This window comes from Miscanthus floridulus, chromosome 11 (assembly GCF_019320115.1).
Source record: "Miscanthus floridulus cultivar M001 chromosome 11, ASM1932011v1, whole genome shotgun sequence".
Lineage (NCBI taxonomy): Eukaryota > Viridiplantae > Streptophyta > Magnoliopsida > Poales > Poaceae > Miscanthus > Miscanthus floridulus.
In genome coordinates, this window is record NC_089590.1 from 58,844,096 (window position 1) to 58,871,030 (window position 26,935).

Here is a 26,935-nt window from a genome sequence, read left to right on the forward strand (position 1 = left end):
GTGTTGCCTCTTCTTCTTCCTCTCGGGGGCTTCACCCCCTCATTGGTGCTTGCAGACTCTCATGGCCTGGGCGGGGAGCAAGAACAATGGCACCCAACTCCTCTCAAAGTGTGGACTCTCGCCATTACTGGTGGATGTCTCTGCACCATCGGTCCTCCGCTCTTGGACCTTGTCCAAAGGGGCCTTGGAGCAGTACTTTCGATGATCCTGCAAAACGGAGTAAATTCAACGAGGAAATCAGAACCGATTGTCAACTGATCACTAAATGACTGACATCTTACCGAGTTCTCATCATCTCTCGGCTTCGATTTTAGGGGCTCCACTAGATGGTCTTTGCCTATGAGCTGGGATTTTGGACCCAGCACCTATTGGTAATAACCAGCACCTGAAGTGCAGTCATCGGCTCAATGGGCTCTCCTAACGGACTGACGACGTCGGGAGAGTCACCCATCAGGGACGCATGTTCCATCAGGGGCTGGATCCACCTCCAAAAGAAGGCCGCCAGGTAAGCCTGACCGGCAACCCCTCTCCTCCGGTGGTAATCCTACAGGTCACTCTCGAGTTCATCCACTTCCTCTTGCTCGGACTTGGAAACTTCTTCCTTCTCTGCCGCTGGCAGAGGGGGTGGGAGCTTGTGGGAAAAGGCCGGAGCCGAACAATCATAGACATAAAACCACTTCTTCGCCCAATTTAGGACGTTGGAAGGGATATCGATGTTAAAGAATATAGATTTGTCGGCCACCTTGATCCAAAGGCTGCCGGCGACCTTTTGGTTAGATTGAGGAAGAATGCCAAAGCAACGACAGAACAACGCCCAGTGGGGTTCGATCCCCATGAAGTCTTCACAATAGGAAATGAACATCGCCAGAAGCATGATCCCATTTGGGGTCAGGTGATGTACCTACGCGTCATGGTATTGGAGGAGATCTCGGACGAACCAGTGGACGGGCACCTAGAATCCACGACGAAAGAAGTCGATGAAGACTACAATCTCACCGGAATTAGGGGCGGGAACATCCTAGCCAAGGGCACACCGATAACCCGAAAGCTCCCTTGGCGCTAGGAATCCCCCAACCACAAGATTCTTGATGTCCTCCATCGCCGTCGACACCTCCCACGGAGAACTAGGGATGGGACTCCGTCCCCCTCTGTTCTTCAAGCTCATATCTTCTTCACTTACTGAACTAATAGTTTTGGTTTTCTTGGCCAGGGTCTTTCTCGGTGCCATGATTACGACTACCGGGAGCAAGATCTAGATGTGTCGACGTCTGCTAGGTAAGCAGAGGAGTGAGCACTACTGCTTTTGTCGACGGCGGCAAAGGGACGGACCGTCTCCACCCTCGGCTAACCTATAAGGACGGCTAATACTAGTAAAAACCCTTATGGACCCTGGGCTTGAGGCCCAAAATTGCTGGTGAAACTGGGTGGACCAACATTTGGACCCCACCAAAGCCCGGCGTAGCCCACCAAAGCGGCAGGTGCAGTCGGTGATTCTGGCTCAGAATCGTGAAAGCCAAACCCCTACCATTTCTAGAGTGAGGAGGATGTTCGGGGGGTCGCTAGCCGATCCTAAAACCTCTGGCCTCGAGGCTAAGTAAATCCTTTGAATGTTCGAACAGGCTCTAAGTACCTTATTTCAGCGGATGTGTGCCCCTCCGGGGGAAACCAGAAAACTGGTCAGCCCATGGCTGCAACCAAAGTACAAGCTCCTGAAATCTGGAAAAAGAGTTTTATGATGTGCCCTAGCTGGTCAGGCTTTGTCCTACCACTTCCGAATAGCGGACGTTCACCCGTTCTACCCGTTATTAACTCGATAGAAAAGCATACACCACAGCCCCAGAGGCTTACATGTGTTCGCTATTCGCCCAAGTAATCCTTGAGCTCTCGGGATTGCTGGCTTCTAGAGCCACGAATGACCGCACTTGGTCATAGTAAAATTTCAGATCAAGTCGCCTTGCATAACCCGTAGTTACACTAACTACCCATCGGGTCGGGAAGGGGGCCCGTAAAAATGCAAGGTCGGATTCGACTGAACAAAAATCTTCAAACCACCCGATCTAATCGGGAAATAGGTAGTAGTGTTCAAAATCAACAAAAGTCATTCTTTTTTATTAAACTCTGCTGCCTCTTACATCATCAGGCTTACAATAACCACAATCTATCAGAGACTACTACAGTTATGATAAACCTTCTAAGTATAGGTTCGACTTCACCACTCAAGCGATGGACATCTCATGAAGCGTAGAAGTCGGATGAAGGCGCACAGTGACCCTTACCCCGCCTTCAACCTTCACAAGCTTAGACGATGCTTGGAAGACGCTTCCAGGAGTCCCACCTCATGGAGCTTCCTCTAACATCCAAGAGGAGGAGAAGCCTCATGAGGAGGGCGGCTCGCGCCATCTTTTGCGGCATCAGGGAGGAGCGAACAACGTTGACTCGATGGCGTCAAGCCTCTGAATCGATACACAAGAGCAGCCAGATCGAGATCTGTGGGGTAAAGGGTTTCCCGGCAACAGCAAGCTGCCCTTTACCCTCCAGGATTCCCTACAGATATTCTGATCCGGGGAGCTCCTGAGCGCCGACCACCGGTGAGCCCAGCCACCGCGTCCTCAGCGACCCAGGCCACCAATGGTATTGTTCCTCCCCATCTTCGCGGAACTTCCTCTAACACCCAAGGAGAATGGCCGCCGCTAGGCCGCTGTGGAACCCGATCTTGAAAGCCTTCTCCCAACGTCGGCGTGACCGCCGAAAATCACCATGAACCATGGCGCAGAACTAGAATCACCACTCTCACACCCTGTCTAAGTCTAAGGGATTTGGGGAAGAAAGGAGGGGTGAGACTCACTGGCCTCCCTACCCCCTGTTTAAATAAGCGCCCTAAAGATGGTAGTGGGGGAGTGGGTGGTTGGCATTAAAAACACACCCAGGCATCGAGAGGGTTCCGCAAAGAAAAAGCATGGGAAATATAACGGTTTGAGTTCCCAGGCACCACTATCCTTATCTTTTACAGGATTCAATGACGCGCATGCGATGCGCTCAAATAGGTGGGAGACTTCCACCCGAAGAAATCTTGAAACTCGGGAAGGCATTACTGCCAGTCAGCGCAACCCGCACAGTCATCCCAATACTCAGGACCTTCTGATTGTATTCAAGCATCTCGGTACCGAAAAGTGTTCATCGGGACCTACGGCACCCGAGCGTTACAGGGACTCACAGCACCCGAAGGATGGTACAGCTCTACGAGCCCGTCATTAAATCCTACGAGGGCTACTGTCAAAGATATGGGCCCAGGGTACCCTCACCGACCATATATCTGGCCCATCAACGGAGGATGACCAAGGAGGAAGCCCGCGAGGACTAGGCGCAACTACCAACTTGGAGATCACGACGTATCAAGGATATCCGTCGCCATCAGAGCTATGGTAGGATAGAATTGATTTGTTGTAACAAACTCGAAATCCAATCTATAGCGCTAATCTGTCTTACTTGCAACCTTTTGCAGACACAAGCAAAATCAATGGCAACAATATAGAACTGGTAAGATGCTCTTGCGAATATTTCAAACAATTATGAATTTTCAGGGTGCTTTGTTTTTCGGTAATGACAATCTCCTTCATTCATGTACAGGGTTATGGTCCTGAGAGTGGTATGAGCGCGGAGGAGCACAAATGGCATTGCAGTCAAGCAGGAAAGATACGTCAGCGAGTGCCTGAGGCACTGCACAAGCTACAGGCCGAGGCAGAGAAGGTGCGGCTCCACTTCCTTGATGACCCTGTTGCTCTCAAAATATGGGATCAGTACATAGATGATATCCATTGTGCAGCTTCTCGGAAGCTCATCTACTCCCTTTCTTTGTATGCCCAGGTTAGTTTGCAAGCACTTTCCTTTCTTGGTTTTCAATTTCATGAGAAGGAAAATAAACACTTGCACTGCACCCATTGCCTTTTTCTGTATCACTTTTGACTCCAATTTCTCCAAATCTTTTTTTTAAAAAAAAACTCTCAAACGTCTAACGTTTAAGATTGCCTGCTCAGAGTTTCATAATAGTTTAATACATTTAAGTCGCTTTATTTGAAATTGAACCTCAACTTCTGCAGTCCAATATGTTGTGTGTTTGAAATTTTTTTGTATAGTGTCCCCAGCCCCACAAAGCACATTGACCCCTTTCAGACAGTTTTTATGGACAACTGCAAAAACCCAATTGTATTTTTGTTATATGGTGCCAAAATTGCAGTTGTTGCTACATCTCTACTATAAGGGATCAATCAAAACTATCCTAGGTACACCCAAGAATGTGTCCCCCGCTGAGATAGTTCAACCATTGTACACTAAAGCTTTTGTACCCAGAATTTCAACTTTATTAAAATTAGTGGCCTGTAATCCTCCCTGGGAGGCTTCAACTCCATCTAACGGCCAGGCTTATTTGGATCATCCAGAGGCTTCAACGCTGCTCCACGCCTCCACCCCGCACCGCACAACGCGCAGCGCCCAAGCGAGCGATCCTGTGTTCGATTCCCACAACGCCCTCCAATCAATTTTTCTAGAAAAAAAATCCAACACCGATCTTTCTTCGGCGTCCCTCACCTCGCGAAACGAGCGACGCGATCCACCTCTTCGTCTTCCTTCGCCGTGGCCACACGGGTGCAGGCGCGCGGCGATCCCTCCGCTCGGGGCCTACTCCACCTCTACCTCCTGTCCTCCACACCATGGGCGGCCCCACATCAGCCATCAAGGATGGGATCTCCCTCTCCGGCGGAGGCGAAGGAGCAGCCGGATCCGGTGAAGTACGATCGGATGCTGCGAAGGGAGGAGTGGATCCGGCACTTGGTTTGTCGATGAGGACTCGGAGGCAGCGGGCGCAATGCAGGAGCGAGCACACGTCAACGGCACCTGCACCGGCTCCACCGGTGGTGGCGGCGGCTAGGGTTAGGGTTTCGGGGAACCGGGAGCAGGCCTCCGAATCCGGCGGCGGCGGCACGCGGCGTCCCAGTGAGGAGGCCCAGCATGGCGGCATAGCCTCGCGACGGCGCGCAGAGGCCCGATCGCGGCGTTGCAGCATCCCGGCGGGGCAGCCCCAGCTCAGGTGGCCCAGCGTGACGGCGCGCAAAGGTGCGGCAGGCCCGGTCGTGGCGTCTCGGTGAGTCAGCGTCCCGGCGGGCGTAGCCCGCCCCCACTACACGTTTTTCCACCTTGTCCTTTGTTTCTCTCGGATTTGATCGAGCTCGGCGGTGGCTTCGTTTTTCCATGTGGTAGGCAAGATGACGATACTGAAGATACTAGGCGGGAAGCACATGGTGGATCCGAGTATGGTGCGGGTCCTAGGAAGGTCCACCTTCCACGACACGGTGCTCACCTCCTCCAGCGACCTCTCTACTATCTCGGCGGTGAGGTGAGATAGCGATTTGAGAGATTTAACTCCCTTTGTTCGCTCTCCTGTTGCAATTTTGGTCTTGGAAATATAATGAGCTGCAGATGTTCGTGTGAATCTAATCCGTGTCAATTGTGTGGTGCAGGTGAATATTCAGATGGATATTTCGGCAGAGAAGATGGATATATTCAGATGGATATGCGTTTTCAGGTTCACGTTGTCCCTGCACATGTGTTTAGAAAGTCATCAGCATTACTAAATCCCATTGCAAGCTTGGTCTTACTGTTATGTTCCCATCATATAATCCTGCATGATTTCAACGTTTGCCTTCGTGTAATATAAATTCACTATATTAGTATTATCATAGGTGACCTTGTGAGAAAGGACGAATGTTTTCTATGTCCAAGTTTCTCATATATCCCTGCAGAGAATTTACATAAATTTCAGTTGATGAATGGTGTCCAGGAAATGAACCAATATCTCATTGGTTGTTATCTGTTGTATATAGTTGACATGTTGGCTTTTGTCTTTTGAAATTTTTATGATGCAAACATACTACATCTCTCGTGTAATAACTTTGGGCACCATGACTATTTCATCATATTTTTACTGTCTTGCATAATAGCTACCTTTGAGATTTCACCGTGACATGTTGGTCTGGCTTAGAAGAATGCTGTCTCATGTGGCTTCTGAATAAAAGTTTTCAAGACATTTTGGATTTCACACTTTTTTCAGTCAACCCCTAACAGATACTCCTCTGTCCTCTGTTTTGATCTTGTTGGTGTACTTTGCCAAATTTCAGATCATTTGAAGTTAGTACAAGGTTGAACTTCTGTTTATTCTAAGAGATGTCAAACACTAAGAGCAAGAATGAATTTTTGTTGATTCAGGGAAAGGTGAGGTGACGCTTCACTTTGCTTATATTTCATCATCTTCTTCTTCTTTTGGAAAACACAGTTTTAGACTCCACTTGAAGCCTCCGAGGTATTGTTACATGAGATACCTCGTACACCCATCTGCTTTTAAAACTGACACTTTGCTCTGTTATATTAGTAAGCCTTTGTTGCTTGGTTTAAATTAATGTTGTAGGTGTACCGATGAATAGGTAGAAAGAGTTGTTTGATAAAGGGTTTCACTGCTCTATTTGCCATCTGATGTGCACAAGTTTTGTCATTTGCATTTCCTGAGCATCTTATGACCCTACTAATGTAGCTCATGTTTTTCTTTCAGGTGCCTTATATCAACTTTCTAACTTTCTGTGTATCAAAGAAAATGGTATGACTCTCTGCTTGATTACTTATGTTATCTGTATTCAGGCTTTTTCCTTTTCTACAATTGCTTGTGTTCTTGTGCGAATTAAATTAGTAGTCTCTTTGAGTCACAAAAAAATTAGTCTCTTTTTATGGCAAAATTGCAAAAACTTAACACATAATACAAATTAAGTTAGACTCCACGTATAAAACATTTGATTTAGGACAACCTCGAAACGTCATTTATTTGAAGACTTGAAGGAGTATGCCTTTTACTTATTTGATTTGTCTGGTTGTGTGTTGCCGTAGCGTTAGCACGGGCATTATACTATGTTGTAAAGTTAGAAGGAGCTGCTTGGCATTTGACTCATCCATCAAGGTCAGGTGACTGCTTGATCAACATTTCATGAAGTGAGCCTGTCTCTTTGGTAGGTGACAACCAACTGAGAAAAATGCCCATACAGGAAAGCACATTCAGGTGTAGTTATCATGCTAAAATGTTTGTAGAAATTCCTCTTTTGAGCTTATGTTCATTACCAGAAAAAATAATTTGTATCACTTGGAGCTGCTATATCATGGTTTATAAAGGAGAGAGATTCATATCTTGTATTGGCACAAATTATAAATGTCCTGACACTGCATGATTGATTATGGTTTACTAAATCTTGTAATCTCACAGTTCTCATTAATTTGTTTAGGAATAAAGCAGCCTTTATGGAATGTTGTGCATGGATACCAAATTAACTTTGGACTTAGCGTGGTTCGTAGCGTTAGCACGGACATGTGTAACCTATAAGGCCGATGCATGTTTTATATTTAGCCTACAATTGCCTTTGGGATTTAATGTGGATGTAGCATTAGCATGAGCAATATACTATCTTGTTAGTAACTGAACATTCTTTGTCATGATATAGATTGTGGTGCCTACTAAAAGTTGGTATGATTGTGGTGTTTTACAGTTGGTATGATTAAGTTACTAAATGTATCTTTCTCTGCAGTTTCCCAGTTTCTCGTGAGATCCTTCAAGAAAGTTGAATTGAAAGTTTCCAGTAAATAATTCTCATATAGTCCATTTAATTAATAATTCCTCTATTTTTTAATGTATGATATTTAGAACAAGCTAATTTCAATCTTCAATGCAACATAGCTGCAGCCATCCACAATTGTTTGGACCATCTCATGCTTGCTAGAAGCAGAGAAGATTTTGGTAGAAAGGTCCTTCACACACACCATGCTGAACATTTGCCACGGCGATCAATGCAACCAAGACATACTTATTTACGCCTCTGTATCTAGGGTATAGAAGACGATTGGCAGAAAATATACTTATTGTAGTTCTAACCCTTTGAGTGTGTCCCATGAAGTTATCAATGTATTTCAAATGAGATCAGTGCTAATGTATCTAACTCAATGTATCATTGTTTTTAGTGAATCTTAAACATACCACATCTTCGCTTTGTTGCAGATGCATATATTATCTTTTAAATAAATGTTTGATTTGTAATACCGAAGGTCACCATAGTGTTAGCACAGAAAAATATATTATCGTTAGTTGTTTTTATGTATATCCCTGAAATAAAACCGTGGCGTTAGCACGGGGACTATACTAGTCTATTGAAATAATCCCTTCCATCGAGGTTAGAAAGGCTGCCGGAGGAGGTTGCTTGTCGCTATCAATACCTTGTTCCGGAGTGCACTGGCTGTGGTGGATAACAGCAATGCCATCATCATTAGCCTGTTCGGTTGGCTGGTTCGTGAAGAAGTACTGCTGGCTGGTTTGTGTGAGAGAAAAATACTATTCCGGCTGGAAATTTACGATCGTTTACGACAAGCCACAGCCAAACGAACAGGCTTAGCGACGGTGGTTTTTTCATTTTTCACATGAGTGGGGATGCTGTAGGTGGAGGCCGTGTGTGTCAATTCCATTAGCAAATAGAAGAGCAAGAGAGGGAGAGGGAGAGGGAGAGGGAGAGGAAGTCTGATGTGGAAGGCAGTATATGAAGTGGCTGCTTACGAAGCAACACTACTGTCCGCTTTCATAAAACTTCTAAGAAAAAAACAGCGATTGATCCGATATTGTAGACTTAGGGTGTTAAGTAAACTGAAATATAGTCTTAGGAAGTTAGGTGTAATATGAACTCTTATTATAGTGATATTTAAATCTGACTACCTTGTCAAATTTCAATGGCTTATGTAACTTGTGTTGCCAGTGAAGTATTGTTGCCTATCAAGGAAAAAAATTTGTTTCTTTTGTTGACATTCAACATGACCAGTCGACTACATCCTCATTCATTATTGATTTTGTGGAAGCATGTTGATTTTTGCGATATCTTTTGTTTCAAAAATCTGCTTTGTATGAGCAGCTAATGAGGACCAAGGCACGGTCTAACACTTCTGTTAGCATGTTATCTGGAGGATATGCCGTCGGCGTGCTGTCCAGGGGATATGAGAAGCTGAAAAGAGCCACTAGGAACAAGATGGCACCAATGGCTGCGGTAGTAGGTGTAGGTGTTGCTGCATTTGTTGCCGGAGTTGCTGTTGGTGGACGGAAGGAGCAGGGGAGCAAGAAAAACTAGTATGGTGGAGTACCGGTGGATCATGCTTACGTAATGTATTTCACCTGTTGACCTAAATATATTGTCGTTTTATGAAATATCGCTAGAATAGTTAATGTTGCTGCTGGACTTTTTCGTATCCGTCTGCTAGAATTGCATTGTCTTGATTTTTGCTGTGAATTTTCTTATACCACAAAATATGTCAAGACTAATCTTAGGATTTGTTCGAATCACTCGGACAAACAATACTAACCTTAAGATTTATTTGGATAATTTGGACTAATAAATAGCAACCATAGTCAGTCTATTTAAATATATGCAGATTAATAGCTAAGTGTTAGTCCAGATCCTAGCTAACATCCAGTCCATTAGGTAGGCAAACCAATAGTCCATTAGGTAGGCAAACCAATATAATGGGACGAATATAAACACAGTATTTTTAATTTTTTGCTTTTAAATAACTTTTAGGTCATCAATGTTCATTTTCATAAAAGTGAATTATTTTGCTTTGGTGAAACTCAGGATGTAAAAACACAATACACCAAACTCTTTGGCTGCAAATTGGGTGATCTACCACTACAATATCTAGGAATCCCTATTACAGAAAGTTGTAAGACACGGTTTGAGAAGAGGTGACTAGCTCACATTGATTAACTCACGGTTGAACGTTGCTCGATGCGAGCCGAGAGATGAAACAGTGTGTTGACGAACCCGACCATGGCATGAAAAAGGTAGGGAGAAAAGATGATCTCAAGACATAGAAGGGTAGAGCTGCATCATCTATGAGAAGTTTCTAGAGATTAACGAGGTTCACTTCAAGGGTCAGGAGGTGATGGTCAGGGGTGAGGTCTTCGACTTTTTTTTTGCAAAGTTTAAATTTGGAATGATAGTCGGGTCGTGACACAATGGGTAATGATTTTTGTCCATCAACGTACCTATGAGAAAATAAATTAACCCATGGAAGCGTCAGTGTGCTCGGCTGCATTGGCTGCAGCCGGAGGTCTTTGCTACAGTAATATTGCTGCAGTCGTAGGTCTTGATAGGATCCATCATCTCGCTTAGAAGCCTTTCCATTCCCCCAGCTGTATGACCTGGCCGCCTAGTAAAACGAGGTGCCGTACTGCCGTGTAGCGCAGGCCAGCAGTCAAGTGAAATCTGCATTGCATGACTTTCAGCCTGTTTGTTTAGTCGTATTTGGCTTATCAGTCAACTAACAATATTTTTCTCTCACACCAAACCAACCAACAGTATTTTCAGTCATGGCTTATAAGTCAAACCAGCCTAAACAAACATGGTGTTTATCTATCTCGCTCACATGTCAAATGTAAGTTTCGTGACTACTAGTATAACCCAATCCTGTCGGCATGTTCTGTCATGCCTTGCCTCTCTCCAGACGTGATCCCCTGTTTTTATTAACTGCCAGCAGCGTAGTGGAGCCGTCAAGGGGATGGATCACTCAAAAATAGGGATCCTCTAATCCAACTCTCAGAGATTGAGCTAGTCAGTCACATTTTAATTACTTATCCGTTTCTTCATTCAATCAAATGAAAACAGTTTACCAGTGTCTCCTTTTTTAGAGAAGTTTACCAGTGTCTCTTACTCCTTTTTTTTAAAAGGAACCAGTGTCCCTCCAAACGAAAAACGGAAATAGAGTTCGGCCCAGGAAGTCCTCCTCAGGCCAAGCCCACAAGGAGCGTCTCTTCCTTCTACACCGGCCTGGGCGGCTGGGCCTGTAGCCAGCCGCGGGCGTTTTTTGCACGGCCCACACGGCTGAGAGAGCCCGAGGCGTCGTCCCCGTCACCCAGAAGCGCTCCCCACTCCGCTCCCGCAGAATTCTCGCGCCGCAATGCGCCAGCCATTGCCCCCGCACGCTCGCGCCGCCCAGCGCAGGAGCCCCCACGCGGTCGGCGTCGGCGGTACTCCCGCCTCCCCGCCGGCGGCTTAGCGCCTAGAGCTTCCGCACGCTTCGGCCCAAGGCGCGGACGTGGTTTCTCTATCACACTCCCTCTCGCTCCCTACTGCGTGTGCCCTGCTGGCCCGGTGATGGCCAGCCGTCTCTTCCTGCTCCAGCGGCACACAAGGTTGTGGCGGCGACAGGAACCACGGTCTCGCTCGCTTTTCCCTTCGTCTTACGGTGGGAGCTTGGCGTCTTCCCATGGGACGCTGCAGCTGCCCAGCTCACCATCGTAAGAGTCAGACAAACCCAATTGATCCTCCTGCCCTGATTATTACTTTATTAAGTGGTCGATGCAAATTTAGTGAGGTGATGATGAAGATATTACTGTGTCTAGACTTTGCTTTCGATTGCTCCTGTGCCGTTGGTCTGCGATGAAATGATAGAGCCTCTCCGGGGCATAGTTGCATCAGGTGTTTGTCTAAATGCCGGAGAGGGGAACCTTCGAACACAGTTTATTGCTTTCAGCCACGTTTTTACATTTGTTGTCTATACTTTTATCTCTGTCTGTGCGCACCCATACCTATGAGCACATTCTGATTCTCAGCGGTGGACCAGTTCACTATTGAAACAATTCCACAATTCTGCAGTTTTCTTGTTTTGCATGTTCTAATTCTGTTCTAGTTATACTTTCCACAAGGTTTTCAACCGAGATCCTGGGTTCTTCAGTTGGTTGCAAAGTTGTAACATTCAAGCCTACCATTGTATCCATACAAGTCGATCAGTCAATAGTGGAAATCAGGCTACTGCAGGGCCTCAACAAAATCCAGGAGTGTCTGTACCAGTTGATTCTAGTGAACCAAAACCCAAGAGGAAAAAGCTGAAAGGAAGGAGGGCAGTAACAAGATTTTTGAAATCCTTGAGATGGAAAAAGAAAAAGGAGATCCAAAGAATGACTGCAGAGGAGAAGATTTTGTACAAACTGAAGCTAGTAAGTTGCGTTGCCATTCCCTCCATACCTATTACATATTTGATTTGGTAGCAGTGATTCTTTAAAATAAATAATTGATGTTTGCTTACATTCATCCAATGTTCCTATTCATCCTTTGGCATTTGTTGAACCTTCACTCTAGCAAGAAACTACTTCTTATCGCCTATAATTCATAATCACTCTATTCTGAATGTATTCTATGTTTTCTTGGATGTTCCATAAAGGCTCGAAAGAAGGAAGAGCGGCTTGTTGCAGCACTGAAAAAAATTGAACCGGAAGATCCATCAGAACCTACACATGATCCTGAGGTGCTTACACCTGAAGAGCACTTCTACTTCCTCAAGATGGGCCAAAAATGTAAAAACTATGTGCCTGTTGGAAGACGTGGAATTTATCAGGGAGTGATCTTGAACATGCACTTGCATTGGAAAAAGCATCAAACTCTCCAGGTAATTGTGAAAACATTCACACCAGAGGAGGTCAAGGAGGAAATTGCCACTGAGTTAGCCAGACTAAGTGGTGGGATTGTACTTGACATTCAAGATGGGAACACAATTATCATGTACAGAGGGAAAAACTATGCACAGCCACCACCAGAAATCATGTCTCCAAAAGTTTCACTCTCTAGGAAAAAGGTACGTCTTCTGGCATCATAGTGCAAGGAAAAACATATCTACATCTTTACCATAGGATGTATGTTATAGTTGGGTAAAAAACATTAGAACACTAGTAATAGGACAGTTCCAAGAAGTTCAAGCAATATAACCACGGTAAGGCTTCCTAAATTTGTTGATTTGTTTCAACAAGTCATCTATCAATGTCACTGTATTACAGAATTGGAAACATATCCAGCCAATTTTATCTAGGTAGAGGCAAGGGTGTTTTGAGGTGTAAATTAATAATATACTAAAGCATAGACAAATAGTTGTCCTTTTTTCTCTAAAAGTTGTTCTTTTGTTCATCATATTTATTGTTTTGGAATTTTCAATTAGGCACTGGATAAATCCAAATATATGGAAAAGCTCAGAGCTCTTAGGCGGTATATTCCTAGGCTTGAGCAGGAGCTTGAAGATCTTTATGCGCAGATGAAGTTAGCTGGAGAGCATAAAGGACAAAGTGTAGGGAAACATGTTGCTTCAATTTCACACAATACAAATAGTATGCCAGCGAGAAAAGAACCTTGTAGTTCAGTTCACAGCAAAACCGTATCTGATCTCCTGTCAGGAAGTGTAGAGGGATCCAAGAGGTTAGAGGATGAAAGTTCTGAGGTTGAGGATGACTCAGCTTCAGAGTCTTTGTCATTTTCAGAGTCTGAGGATCTCTCTGACATTTTTGAGACAGAATCAGAGGAGCAGGAAGAGGACAACAAGGATCGCCCCTTGTATCTCGATAGGCTGGATAAGTTTCCCTCAGAAAAAAATGATAACGAACCAGATGATTTCGAGGCGCATCTACGGAAGATCGCTTCACTTTCAGGTAAGATTGATTCACCTTCAAAAGAACTGAAAGTGTCAGAGCTCGATGAGATTGATAAAATCTTTCTGAGAGCTAGTTCATTGTTGAAGAAAAGGTGAAAAAATGGGATTTGTATATGACGATCTTCATATTTATGTACACTGCAAAAAGTACATTGTGGAGAAAGAATTTACGATCGTCTAGTGATAGGACCAACCCTCACTATTGTTTTACAGTGATCATAATATAACTGGAATTCAATGGGGCCATTTGAATTCGATGACTGATAGCTTTGATGTTATAGAGCATATTCTTATGGTTCCATACTTTTGTTGAAATTCCTGGTGTTAGCCGTAGCCCTCCTTTGTAAGTGCTAACTTTTGTAAAGCCTTCAAGATATGCGAGTATCCGCTCATACAAAACTGGTATTGCTTCATTTGGTTCTCTTATTAATATTCCTTTTACTGGAGCTAGATTGTGCGTAGTGCTGGTTGATCTCCCTGTATTGTTAGCATAACATTTCAGGTTTTACCCAAAAATAGCTAATTTGTAATGATGTCTTGTGATTGTGAAATAAACTGCGCACAGATTGTAAAAGAATAAATTATCGAATGTTGCAGATCTTGGTGCTTCCGAATGATCTCGGTACACTGCATTTTTATTCCATTTGCAAACCTGTCTCTGTTAATCAACTTGTTAGTCAATTTGACCGTGTTCAGGCGACACAAATGTTTAGCTGATGCAATCACGATATCACTGGTAAACATCTGATAGAATGGCACGCCAGCTGAAGAACATTTGCACCAAGTGAATTCATCTCATACATCAAACCGATCTCATTTATCAGGCCGAAAGTATGGCCCTGCCTTACATAGTTACATATATATGTCCAACGTAAGCGTCAGTGCATCTCATGATGGCATACATATTTTGCATACATACACATCACATGACAGGAGAATCATGCAAAGATCTCTCGTCTCAGCCAAGATCAGGAACGATGAAGTAGTCCTCGTCGTCCTCAGGCACCTCCATCCGTGGCTTCTTGCTCTGGCGCGCTACTCCGTTCGTCTTGTAGAACCCGGCGTTGCTCGCTGGCTGCGGCGAGGCGAAGAACTCGGGGACCTCCGCCGTAGTGGTTTTGGCGGGCGAATGGGCGTGGAACAGGTCGATGTCCGCGAACCACTCCAGCTCCTTGAACCCAAGAGGCGAGTCTTTCTGCAACAGCGAACACAAAACAGATGAAAAATTGAGTAAGAACGTGAAACACTTGTGGTTGATTTCTAGTCCTCGCTGCCAATCAACAACAAGAAGAACAAAAAAAAAGGTTTTGGATGGTTAGGTACTTGCCTTGTCGCTGGATTCGTAGTCCGACAGCTGCAGGAGGTCCTCGACGGCCCAACCGAACGGTGGCAGGAACGGCGACGACGGCACCTCCCGTGGCAGCGTTTCCTTGACCGTCGTTGTCTTGGTGGCCCCGGCAGCTGGCGCGCTGACGGCCGCGGGCTTGTTGGAGCTGCCCTTGGGCGGCGCCGACGGCGGGATGCCCTCAGCGCCGGCGGCGCCGCAGACGGAGCTGAAGCCGACGCGGATGCCCGTGGCGAGGTAGCGCTGGTGGTTGCCAGAGAGCGTCCCGGGGACGTGGATGGGCTCGTCGCAGTCGCGACAGAAGAGCGCCCTGTCCTCGACGCAGAAGATGAAGGCCGGCTTCTCCTGGCAGATGTCGCAGCGCGGGAGGCTGCTAGCGGCGGGCAGCGCCGCGGCGTCGCCGAGCACGAGCGGGAGCCGCTGGTGCTTGCCGGCGAGCTTGTTGGCGGCGTGGATCTCGACGTCGCAGCGCGCGCACAGCGCCGCCTCGTCGGCGCAGCACACCACCGTGGCCGCCGCGGCCTCGCACGCGTCGCACTGGATCCTCATGCCGCCGCCCGGCCGGCCCTCTCCTACTCCTCACCTCAGCGGCTCGGCGGCACACACACACCCCACCCAGCTCTCAGGCAGGCCTCGCGTAATCCGGAGCTTCCCGCTCGAGACAGGCAGGCCAGCAGCCACCTAAAAAATCAGCACGGCAACGGGAGCAAAGCAGCGAGCTAACTGGCGTGGTTGGCGCGTATAAATCGCGCAGCGCGCGTCACGCCCCGGCTCGCCCCGTTCCGGCCCGGCACGCGGTGGGTGTGGGCGGGGGGACCCGGACCAGCCGGACGGGGTGACTGTGTGGACGAGAGGCGCTCTCGGCTCCGCCAGCTGCTTGGCGGCTTCCGCTGCAAGCCGGGAGTATCTCCTCGGGACCGCGGGCGCGGCCGCGCGGGCCAAGATTTTGATTTGATCGGCTGATGTGTGGGACCTGTTCGACTTCACCATATTCGATTTGTTCTGCTTCTTTTTTTAATTAAAACTATATTTTTTTCTCGTAATAATTTAGCCGAAATAGTATTTTTTCGACCAGTTTCGGCCCAGGAACGAGGCCCGCGCCCCGCGCCCCGCGTGGGGATGGGCGAGACGATCTTTCCGTGGAATTGGAGACGATGAAATTGTGGCCACTTGCAAGTTGTAGCTTGCACTTGCACGCGCGAGCGGGACAGACGGTACCGGTAGCGGTAGCGACCTGGTTCTCCGTTTCGGGCGGGGATTTTCTGTCCATGTGCACGCATGGTCCGCCAGTGTACCTGGTACGGCGTGGCCATCGACAGGGGAAATCCCGTACGCGCCACACGTTTGAGATATGTGCCATAGTGTCCAGTTGTCCACACGTGAGTGCAACATGCTCAGCTTTACGAACACACTTCCAGCTGGTTCGATTTCGGTCGTGAATTGGAGATAGAAAAGGACTGAAGGGGATTAAATCTGCTGTAACTCAAGTCTTACTCATCTTCTATGATCTTTTCTCTTTTTCTTAAAAAAAGTAGGAGAGCTACTGTTCTTTCAGTCTGTTCGTTTGTTGGTTTCAGTTAAGACTTATAAGTCAGTAACAGTATTTTTCTCTCACAATAAATCAACACCAGTCGGACTTATTAACCTAGAAACCAACCAGCGAACAGGCCATTATGATGCACGAGTGTGAGACTGAGATTATGATGCACGCCATATCGACTCACTAGAGTGGGGCACCATGCACCAAGGCCATGTTTGGAATCTAAGGGATTGTGGAAATTGGCTTTCATAGTCCATCTAGGGCTCCAAACGTACATAGCTTATGAAATCTAGAGAAAACTAGTGTCTGTTTAGTTCTCAAAATTTTACAAAATTTTTCAAGATTCTTCGTCACATCGAATCTTTGGACGTATGCATGAAGCATTAAATATAAATAAAAAATAAAACTAATTACACAGTTTAGACAAAATTCACGAGACGAATCTTTTAAGCCTAATTAGACTATGATTGGACACTAATTGTCAAATAACAACGAAAGTGCTACAGTACTATTTTCCAAAAAAATCGCCAACTAAACAAGGCCCTAGATTATGAAATAGGGTGGTAACTGGTAAGCTAGACAAACCTTGCTTCTTCTAGTTTCTAGACTTTAAAGACAATACCGTGCCTCATAAAAGCCGGCGAGGGACACCAGCATGGGCGCGCCTGTCGACCACTCCGACAACGGTGCCATCTCTACTGCTGCACACCTCGAGCCTGACCCGCTGCTGTTGGAGCTGGGCACAGGCGCGCGGGCCTCCCGCGTGGGTCGACCCAATGCTGGAAGAGCTCGTCGCCTCGTTCATCGTGAGCTGGCCACCTGGAGTACCCGTCGATGCATCGTTGGTGAACACCCATTCTCCGATGAAGACTGCCCAGGGGACGACGGACTCGCCTTCTTTGTCGCCTATGCAGGGTCAGCCACTCGTCATGCCACCGCGGGAGCGACAGGCCGACGTCGTGGATGCCGAGGTGTGTCTAGAGAGGTCTGATGCCATCACTCTAGGCGAGGACACAGCCACCCGTCCCCGATGGACGATCATGGCTGTGACGGACGACGTCAATAACCGAGCGAGTTACAAAGGCGAGGCAGCTGCCACTTCTCGAGCTGCCTGGAGATGAGGCGGCCCTCGGCGGACGTGCACCGCCCTCGCTCCCCAAGCGAAGCAGACGGATAGCGGCACAGGCCACAGCTTATATCCCGATAGCCAAGCGAGGTGAGTACCTTGTAATAAAGCGTCTGGGACTCTCCAACGGGATGTCACCTCCGTCAACGTCGACGATGACGTCCGATGAGGTATTCAATGGCGACACCACTCATATGCAGGCGTTGCGTGAGTTGTTGCCTCCAGGCCCGCCTTTTTGCCAGTGCCGCAAATTTGAGTTGATCTCTATCCAATGTAACAACCTAGCATACAGTACCCTAGAGAGGCGCTCGAAGGCATATTGTATTGAACTTTTTCTCTACCTTAATACAAAGACGCGCAAATATTTTGCGTGATCGAGAAAAATAAAAAGAAGTTCAAGTACGGTATTTTGGTAATTTATTTTTAAAAACAACTTTTCTCAACTTCATAGGTTCTATTTTGTACATAAACTAACGCTAAAAACTAAACGATGTGCTTTTCTAGGTGCTTCCCCCCACGGTTCCATTTTTATATTAAACTGCAGAAATTAGGTAGACCAATTTATTTAATATTTATACCATGTTTTATTCTCTATTTGTATAGCTTACTAGGAAAGTGTTTCCCAGAGAAGCTATACTAAACATGCTATGGACCAAACAACGTCTCAAATCAGTTTCTGTAATCTAGATTTTAACAATATAATTTTTAAATGTAGCTTTTATATCTATATGGTGTAAACAAGACCTAACAAGGACCGAAGAGTCGTCTCAAGAAAAAAGAAAAGAAAAGATCTCCACGGCGCGAATCAGGAGCTGTGTCATGTAACGTTTGGGGATATATGTGGCCATGGAGCGCTGATTTTCTGATGGATAGCCATTCCATTTGGCAGAACCTGCTTTGCTTCGGGGGGAAAAAAATGGCAGAACCTGCCGCGGGCCAGCACGGCAGCACACGGGTGTACAGCGTGTGTTCTAGGCGGAGAGTGCTTCGATCTCAGCCATACCTTGTCCCACGATATTTTGGCACCTCGAAGTGCATATCGTTAAGGCCTTAGCAACAGAGGAAGAAAATTCCCGGCGTTGCATGCAGAAGTAAAAAAAAAAACCCCTCTGTATTATGGGTTAAAATTTTCACAGTTGGGGCGCAGTGCTGAGAATACCCCTGGCAGAGTGGACCTCAGTACATGCTCCCTTCGTGCAGAAAAAATATAATTTTAGCACAGTGTTATAGTTTAGTATCTTAAATTCGATTAATTATAGATTAGAAAATATTAATATTTATAATATCTAATAGATATTATTAGATTTATTATGAAATGTATTTTCATAATAAATTATTTTGGAGCCGTAAATGTAAATAATATTCAATAAAAATTTAGTCATAAATTAGTTTTCATGGCACGTAATATATATTTTTTTTTTGTGACCGGAGGGAGTACTGTACTACTGGTACTACGCAGTGATAAATGCTCCGCTGCGTCAAGCATGACCGCACTATGACGAAAGCACGGGTTAGATTAGAGCACGCAACAGGGATCATCAGAAGTCGAGCACCGAAACGGGACGGCCAAAGGACTTGAATGCGGCGGCCAGACAAGGGGGGAGGAATTCATCTTCTTTCACAGAAACGACAAACACGAAGCAAGTCGGCTGTCCTGAAAGCTGAAAGCCTGCTGCCCTGAACTTGTCTGGCTGATTTTTATGAGTCGGGGATCCTGCGCCTCAGCTTTGTTTGAGGGTCGATTTGTCGCCGCGCCGACGGGTGTCCGACCGTCGGATCTGGAGTCTGGAGAGGCCGTAACAGGTTACAGGTTCGATAATGATACGCGCGTTTGACGTCCCACCTCCGAATTCCAAAGTTTTTTCACTCTCTCTATCACATCAATTTTTAGCCACTTATATGAAACATTAAATGTAGGTAAAAAAAATAATTAATTGCACAGTTTAGTTGAAAATCACGAGATGAATCTTTTGAGCTTAGTTGGTCCACAATTGGACAATATTTACTAAATAAGACGAAAGTGCTACTATTCATCGGTTTGAAATTTTTTACGATCTAAACATGACCCCAGTCAAAATCGAACGGCTTACTCATCGTTAAAACGCAGCTCCGTTAAAATAATTCGGCGCCATGCTTATCTGTACATAGCTTCCTTGCTATGGATCTAGCACAGTCTTATTCTCTTACCTACTCTCGTTTCGTAAATACAATATTTTTTTCTTCTGTACTGCTTCTCCTCCCAGAGCCGATCGACGAGATTGGCAGCAGTTGTTGCCTGTGGTGCAGAGGCGAAGGGACTCGCCTCGCGTCTCACGCGCCGTGCACAAGATGCACAACTGTTGGAGAGCACGGTAAAGGATCTGACGGATAGTTCGATGACGGTGGGGCGAGTGCAACGTCCGTTTGTTTAGTTTCCAAAAACTTTTTTAAAAAGGTCATAGTAGCTATCACATCGAATCTTGCGATACGTGTATGGAACATTAAATATAGACGAAAAAAAGTAATTGCACAGTTTGGTTGAAAATTGCGAGACGAACGTTTTGAGCCTAATTAGTCTATGATTAAACAATAATTGCCAAATAAAAATAAAAATGCTACCGTAGCTAAATTCTCAAAATTCACGAACTAAACACAGCCTTAGCCCTAGTCTGACCTGAATCCGCACAGCCGCTTGTCTGCTGGCATCCCTCCTCCCCCGTGGCACTCCATGGCATCGAGCTCTGCGTCGATGTCGAGCTCGACGAGCCTTTACTAATTTGTCCGAGCAGCAAGTAAATGCTACGCCGAAAGCGCATGTTGCAAGTCTATATTTTAAGTTTTTTTAATGTTTCATAGGTATGAATATTGTTAAAGTAGATTAGGATGTTGCATATGTTGTAATGGTTGTACTAGTATGTTGCAAGTTTCTATTCCAAATGTTTCATCTGTTTTTAAGACATGTTGCAAGCGTGTTTATTTGGATGTTGCATATATTTCACACATATGTTGCAAGTATTTTATCTGGATGTTGTGTATGTTTCTGCAATGGTTATAAAGTGTTTTTCAGGTGTTTTTATAAGTATTTTATATGCATGTTTCAAGTGTTTCATATACCTTTAGACGTATGTTATAAATGTTACATCTAAATATTTTAAAAATAGATCGAATGTTACGTCTCTTTTCACCGTCTATTGCCTCGCCACCGTGTCTCTTGGCTGGGCATTCGCCATCCCGTCACCCTCTTCTCGATTGTGGTTACGTTCAGGACGATGTTGGCTTCATGTGGGCTCGCGAGACGGTGCCGGGAACGTACTGCATGCGTGGGCATTCGGATGCTAGCAATATGCTAATTCTCCATCTCTGTTCCTCCTTTACACCAGCGCTTAAATTTGACACTTGACACGTTACCGCTTTATTTATGGTTTCTGAACAGCCCTGTTCGAAATCTGGCAAGAATGGCCCGTTCGTTTCGCTGAAAAAAATAAACCAAAACACTGTTCTGGCTAAAAAATAAACTGAAAAATACGGATTCTAAAACAAGTGAATATGGTCAATATATATGAAATCATAACATGCGTTACTCCAGCGAGTCGTCCTGTTCGTTTGATCGTTTCTGTGGCTCATAAGTCGACTAATACTGTTTTGTTGTGAGAGAAAAATACTATATCATAGCTGATAAGCATGGCTGATACGATCAAACGAGCAAGGTCAAGAACCAGTGAAAAGACCTTCAATGAAAAAAATAAAGGGAGAGAGAGAAAAGGTGCGGAATTGTTTTCTTTTCAGCGGCACGGTTCATCCGGTGCACTTAGACCTGGTTTAGTTCTAAAAATTTTCACCCCAAACTATCACATCAAATCTTGCGGTACATGCATGGAGTATTAAATATAGACGAAAAAAACTAATTGCACAGTTTGGTTGAAAATCACGAGACGAATGTTTTAAGACTAATTAGTCCATGATTAGCCATAAGTGCTACAGTAACTAACCTACGCTAATGATGGATTAGTTAGGCTTAATAAATTCGTCTCGCAGTTTCCAGACGAGCTATGTAATTAGTTTTTTTTATTAGTATCAAAAAACCCCTTCCGATATTCTAAAACATCTGACGTGACATCCAAAAATTTTTATTTTACGGACTAAACACAGCCTTATTGATTTCGATTCATGATGAGTTAGATTCTTTGGACTTGAGGACCGCACGTAGTGCGGGTGGCAGGAGCCGGTGGAGTCCTGGACTTGGCGCTGGTGTCTCACCGTAGTTTTTTCCCTAAATTTCTGTACAGGTATGCTCAAGCGTCTATGGACCACAAAGGAAGATGACGTGTCCGTCACTAGCGAAGCTCGTGTCGTCTTCGTAAATATCTTGTAGACGTGTGTAGTAGGTAGTATAGGTTCTAGATTTAGCGTACATCTGTGTTGTGTGTGCGGCGTGTGGTTAATTGTAGATTCAGATACTACAACTCGTAAGGAATAAAAAAAATTCTCTGGACTCGGAAACAGTCGCTGTTTGGGCGTGCCGCTGCCGATCAAATTTGTGGCCTGCGTTGCGTTGCTTCGTCCCGCAGATGTAGGGCGAGCGGCGAGCCCCATAACGCGTGGGGCCCCGAGAGTTAGGTCCGCCCGGTCGCCGTCCATGAATGTACTAGCACAGTTGCATCGGTACAGAAATTAAACGTACCATTCTTTTGATTAAACTTCGCATCTAACACCAGACTGGAGAGCTTTTATTATAGTACTACTCATCAGTGCCTGAGAAATCAAACGAGCTTTGTACGTACAATGCAGACAAGCAGTGGTCATGGGCTCATGGCAAGGCCCAATCGTAGTGGGCTTCGGCTCTCGATTCAACGTTGTGCGAGTAAGGCCCGTCAGAACAAGTGTTTTCTATCCTTCCACTTCCTCTGAACTTTGCAAAAAAAAAAAAAAATGTTTCCTATGCACTTCTCATGGAATTACTACTCCCTCTGACTCTCCCCCCTCACCAAAAAAACACGGTAATGCTCTTGTTCGGTCGTCTGGTCGTCCAGACAGACCCTGCTCGCGCCACCCCGTTTGATTCGCCCACTCGCTCTGCGGCGTCTGCACCCTACGCGTCCCTACTCGCGGGACGGATTCTACTGTCGGGTATCGATATTAGGGATACCCAAAGCATGGAGGTTAGTGCCCACGCTGACTTCCCTGGATAGAGCAAGACGTATTAAAATGTCTCGCCCGATTCCTTGGGTGCGGGCCCCGTCTCGCCCGACCCCAAGGACGCAGCTTTCGGCTCGCCCGACCCCTCGGGTTTGTGCTCCATCTCGCCTGCCCCCAAGGGTCGCGGGCTCTGTCTCGCCCAACCCTTAGGTACGTGCTTCATCTTGCCCGACCCCCAAGGGTCGCGGGCTCTGTCTAGCCCGACCCCCAAGGGTCGCGGGCTCCGCCTCGCCCGACCCCCCCCCTCCAGATTCGTGCTCCGTATCGCCCGCCCCCAAGGGTCGCGGGCTCCATCTCGTCCGACGGGGACCCATACTGCCGCCAACTACTCCAGGTCCAAGCGTATGGGCCTGGGTCAAAACTCTAACACCAGGGAGGAGACGGGCACGACTCGATGAAACCCATGGTTATGATGGGCCATACCTAAGGATTCACATCAAGAACAACGTCGGCGTGCCGGTGCTATTCTGCCTCACCCTCGTACGAGCGCTGACAGGCGCGTAAGTTCACCACGACGTTCGCTGGGACGGAATGGAACGCCATGACCGGTAGATGGCGCCTGTGCATGGCGCCAGTGATGAACAGGGCCACGACATGGAGCCATCCTTGTTGACATCTACATCATTGGGGGGACCCGCATGAAGGAGAAGAAGGACCCGGTGATCCTGGAAGCCTTCTTCTCTCTCGTTCTTCTCCTTTTCCTCCACTGTAACCCACGCTTTCCCTTTGTCTATAAAAGAAGAAGCAGGGCGCCCCATGAAGGGGGATCCAGATCCGTACGAGATCGAACCACGAGAAAAAACACAAGCACATGGCTGAGCAGGAATCGAGCTCTCAGCACCCGTTCACTCCTTCCACTAGAGACTTGGGATCCTTTCCCTCTCTCGCTTATTTGTAACCCCTACTGCAAACCAAGTGACGGTAACATGAGTAGCAACAAACTAGAAGTAGGGACGTTCCGCCCGAAACAGTATAAACCCTTATGTCCTCCGAGCACACCATCCGAGCCAGACGCGCAAATACAAATTTACTCGTCGGTGTTCCGAAAACACCGACAGTTGGCGCACAAGGTAGGGGCTTTTTACGCGTCTCGACGTCCACACTAGGCCTCAGATGGCTAGTCACGGCATCAGCTGGGTCCCGAGGGCGCACGTGCGCTTTGGGAACCTGGACTTTATCATCGCGACGGAGGGAGAGTTGGTGCAGGCTCTCTTCGCCATCCAACCTCTCCACTCCACCGACCTCGACATGATCGCCGAGGCGCTTGAGGAGCTACGGCTACACGCACTGGAGGCCCACGCCCTTAGGAGCGACCAGCTCCTCGATTTCAATTACGGGAGGCTAGAGCGCCAGCTCGGCGCCTTCCTGGGACGCCGACCGTCCCGGGAGGACCTGTGCCGCCTCACCTTCTCGTTCACCAATGTCATGATGCAGCTTATCGGAGGAGAGCCGCTCTCCCCGAAATAACTCATCCGGAGCACCCTAACAACGCTCCTGTTTAGTCTGTGCAATGCCACGGAGACCGTCGACCACCTTGTGGCGCAACGCATGCCCTCATCCCCTATGATCGACGAGTTTGTGGAGATGACCGAATATGTCATGGAATCTTTCCATGACCTCCTCACGGGAGAATCGGAGTCGCCCTCTGACTCTGACTCCAGCAAGGAGAGTCATCACCCCTCGCGTGAATGTTTCATGGTAGGTACCCCCGAGAGACACATTGAAAGCATCCATGAGGGAGAGGCTACCCCAACAAACGACCTCAACGATAAGGTCGAGGGGGACGCAGCGGCCCTACCTCGCCTACTGGTTGAGCAGCTGAGGAAGCATGATGAAAGCATCTAGGCCCCTAGTTGGGTTTCGGTGATTAATGATAATACGTTATTACTATTACTAACGTGTGTTTTGCAGAGGCAATTAAGTTAGGTTATGGTAATGGAGATCGATTGGGCTATCATGGTGATCATGCCCCTATGATGGAAATCGTTTCGGTTTTCAAAGGATGGACGACAAGGTTAAGGATGGACTAGTTCTAAGTGTCGCTTGGTGTTGAAGAGATACTTAGAGTAGTTTAGGACTTTGTTTTTCCTTTGGTCGTACTATTAAGGGGGTATGGACGGGTAGCTTGACCTAGGTGAGTCTAGTGGGTTAGGTGTGGTGCACACTTGCTAAACCTAGCACTAGGTAGCTCCTAAAAAGCCCTTAGATCCATTGGAGCAAACTTGATTCACTTACGTTCAAAAATTGGAAGTGAATGGAGGGTCAAATACTGACCGGACGCTGGCTTTGGTGTGACCGGACGCTGGCATAGAGTCCAGTCAGTTCATTTGATCAAGGTGAAGTCATCTAGAAGTGACCAGACGCTGAGAGGTGAAGTGACCGGACGCTGAGGGCTAGCGTCCGATCGACTCCAGTAAGGTTCCAGAGAGGGAAAATCACGACCGGACGCGTTCGGTCAGTGATGATCGGACGCTGTCCATCGTCCGGTCACCATTTGATCACTGGAATTCAGGGTGAACTGACCATCGCGTCTGGTCAACATGACCGGAATGTCCGGTCACCCCGCAGAGGCACTTTACGGTTCATTTTTCAACCCATGTTATAAATACTTCCTCCATTCGTGTGTGGGGGTACTTTTGCTCATTTCAACAGCTAAGAAACACCTTTGAGAGTACCAAGAAGAGCAAGGTCCTAGTGAGGTGATTGAGATTTGAGAATCCCAAAGAGAGCCCTCATTAGTGAGATCAAGAGTAGCAAAGTGTGCATCCACCCTTCTCATTAGGCTTGTTGTGGTCAAGTGAGAGTTCGTGCTTGTTACTCTTGGTGATCGCCATCACCTAGATGGCTTGGTGGTGATTGGGAGCTTAGTGATCATCCGGCAGAGCTTGTGGATGACCCAACTCAAGTTGTGAGTGGTTATGGGTGATTCAACGCGACAGAGTGTCAAAGAATTAACCCATAGAGAGCACTTGATCCTTGCGCGGATCAAAGGGGAGCTACGCCCTTGCACGGGTGCTCCAACGAGGACTAGTGGGGAGTGGCGACTCTCTGATACCTCGGTAAAACATCGCTGTGTTCCTCCTTTTCTCTTTACTTTGATCATTTACTTTGAGCAATTCAATACTTGTCTTTACATTCATAGAATTGCCATGCTATAGTAGGATTAGAACTTAGGTTGCAAGACTTTTTATGCGGTAGAACATTAGAAACACTTTCTAGACACAAGGGGTTAATTGGGCCAACCGTTGGATTTAATTATTGCAAAGAAATTGAGAATTAGCCCAATTCACCCCCCTCTTGGGCATATTGATCCTTTCAATTAGTATCAGAGCCTCGTGCTCACGTATTTAGGCTTAACCGCCTAGATAAAGATGTTTCATGGGGATGGACCTCCTCCTATCTTTGAGGGGGATGATTTTCCATATTAGAAAATTCTCATGGAGACGTACTTAGAAGCTCTAGATGTTGGAATACTTAGAGCCGCCTCACAAGGCTTCCTAAAACCTCGGGATGCTACTAACCTACAAGGCGATGAGGTGAATTATGAGAAATGGAATGCAAAGGCTCGAAACACCATCTTTAGAGGACTTTGCAAAGATGTGGTTAACCAGGTGAGGAACCACAAAGACGCCCATGCACTATGGTCGGACGTTTGTGCGCTCCATGAGGGAACAAAGAGTGAGCGTGAGGAACGCTATCATCTTATCATGAAAAAGCTTAACTCTTTTGAGATGCTTCATAAAGAATGTGCTAATGAAATGTATTCACGCTTGAATGTTCTTGTAGAGGAAGTCAATGGGCTTGGACTCACTCAAATGCAACCATCCGATGTTGTAAGAAAGATCTTGAGTGTCTTTCCACCGCTACACCGACACAAATCTTGGGAAAGATCAATGCTCATGAGATGTACATGCACATCACACCTCAAGATGGCTCATCCTCTAAAAAGAAGAAAAAAAAGGACTTAGCATTCATAGCTAGCCAAAAGAAGGGCAAAGCAAGACTTGAGTATGAGAGCTCAAGTGATGATGAAGTTGATGATACAAGTCTTGCTCTCATGGTGAGAAAAACCACCAAGATGCTAAAGAAGCTCAACAAGAGTGGCATCAAGTTCGATGGCAAGAAGAAGAAGTTCTTCACTAGCTCTAGAAGAAAGCCGGTCTCTGAGATGGATTGCTACAATTGTGGAGAACTTGGTCATCTAGCACACCAA

The 26,935-nt window shown here is 46.5% G+C and overlaps 3 protein-coding genes across 7 annotated transcripts; 2 read left to right on the top strand and 1 right to left on the bottom strand.

Annotated features, from left to right (window-relative positions):
• The first annotated feature begins 4,448 nt into the window (after positions 1–4,448).
• Positions 4,449–9,496, top strand: LOC136493185 (uncharacterized). 3 transcript variants are annotated; one of them, XR_010768313.1, is made up of 6 exons: positions 4,449–5,137; positions 5,254–5,389; positions 5,514–5,578; positions 6,171–6,264; positions 6,599–6,643; positions 9,020–9,434. XR_010768313.1 is itself a non-coding variant. In XM_066489235.1 (6 exons), the coding sequence occupies exons 4-6, from the start codon at positions 6,217–6,219 to the stop codon at positions 9,192–9,194; spliced, it is 306 nt and encodes a 101-aa protein (XP_066345332.1). In that variant the 5' UTR covers positions 4,449–5,137; positions 5,254–5,389; positions 5,514–5,578; positions 6,171–6,216; the 3' UTR covers positions 9,195–9,496. The 3 variants fall into 3 exon arrangements, 1 of the variants encoding a protein (XP_066345332.1); XR_010768312.1 differs by lacking the exon at positions 9,020–9,434 and adding an exon at positions 6,928–8,059; XM_066489235.1 differs by having other exon boundaries at positions 8,982–9,496.
• Positions 9,497–10,659: 1,163 nt separating this feature from the next.
• On the top strand, positions 10,660–14,190 carry LOC136490868 (uncharacterized CRM domain-containing protein At3g25440, chloroplastic-like). Of its 2 annotated transcripts, none has more exons than XM_066487062.1 (4): positions 10,660–11,359; positions 11,752–12,058; positions 12,283–12,693; positions 13,051–14,190. In XM_066487062.1, exons 1-4 carry the CDS (start codon positions 11,217–11,219, stop codon positions 13,630–13,632), a joined length of 1,443 nt encoding a protein of 480 aa, XP_066343159.1. In that variant the 5' UTR covers positions 10,660–11,216; the 3' UTR covers positions 13,633–14,190. The 2 variants fall into 2 exon arrangements, with proteins under 2 accessions (XP_066343159.1, XP_066343160.1); XM_066487063.1 differs by having other exon boundaries at positions 11,145–11,359; positions 11,768–12,058.
• Positions 14,191–14,325: 135 nt separating this feature from the next.
• Positions 14,326–15,716, bottom strand: LOC136490869 (B-box zinc finger protein 24-like). 2 transcript variants are annotated; one of them, XM_066487067.1, is made up of 2 exons: positions 14,860–15,716; positions 14,326–14,727 (listed from the first exon to the last, which is right to left on the bottom strand). In XM_066487067.1, the coding sequence occupies exons 1-2, from the start codon at positions 15,428–15,430 to the stop codon at positions 14,495–14,497; spliced, it is 804 nt and encodes a 267-aa protein (XP_066343164.1). In that variant the 5' UTR covers positions 15,431–15,716; the 3' UTR covers positions 14,326–14,494. The 2 variants fall into 2 exon arrangements, with proteins under 2 accessions (XP_066343164.1, XP_066343163.1); XM_066487066.1 differs by having other exon boundaries at positions 14,326–14,731; positions 14,864–15,698.
• Positions 15,717–26,935: the final 11,219 nt, after the last annotated feature.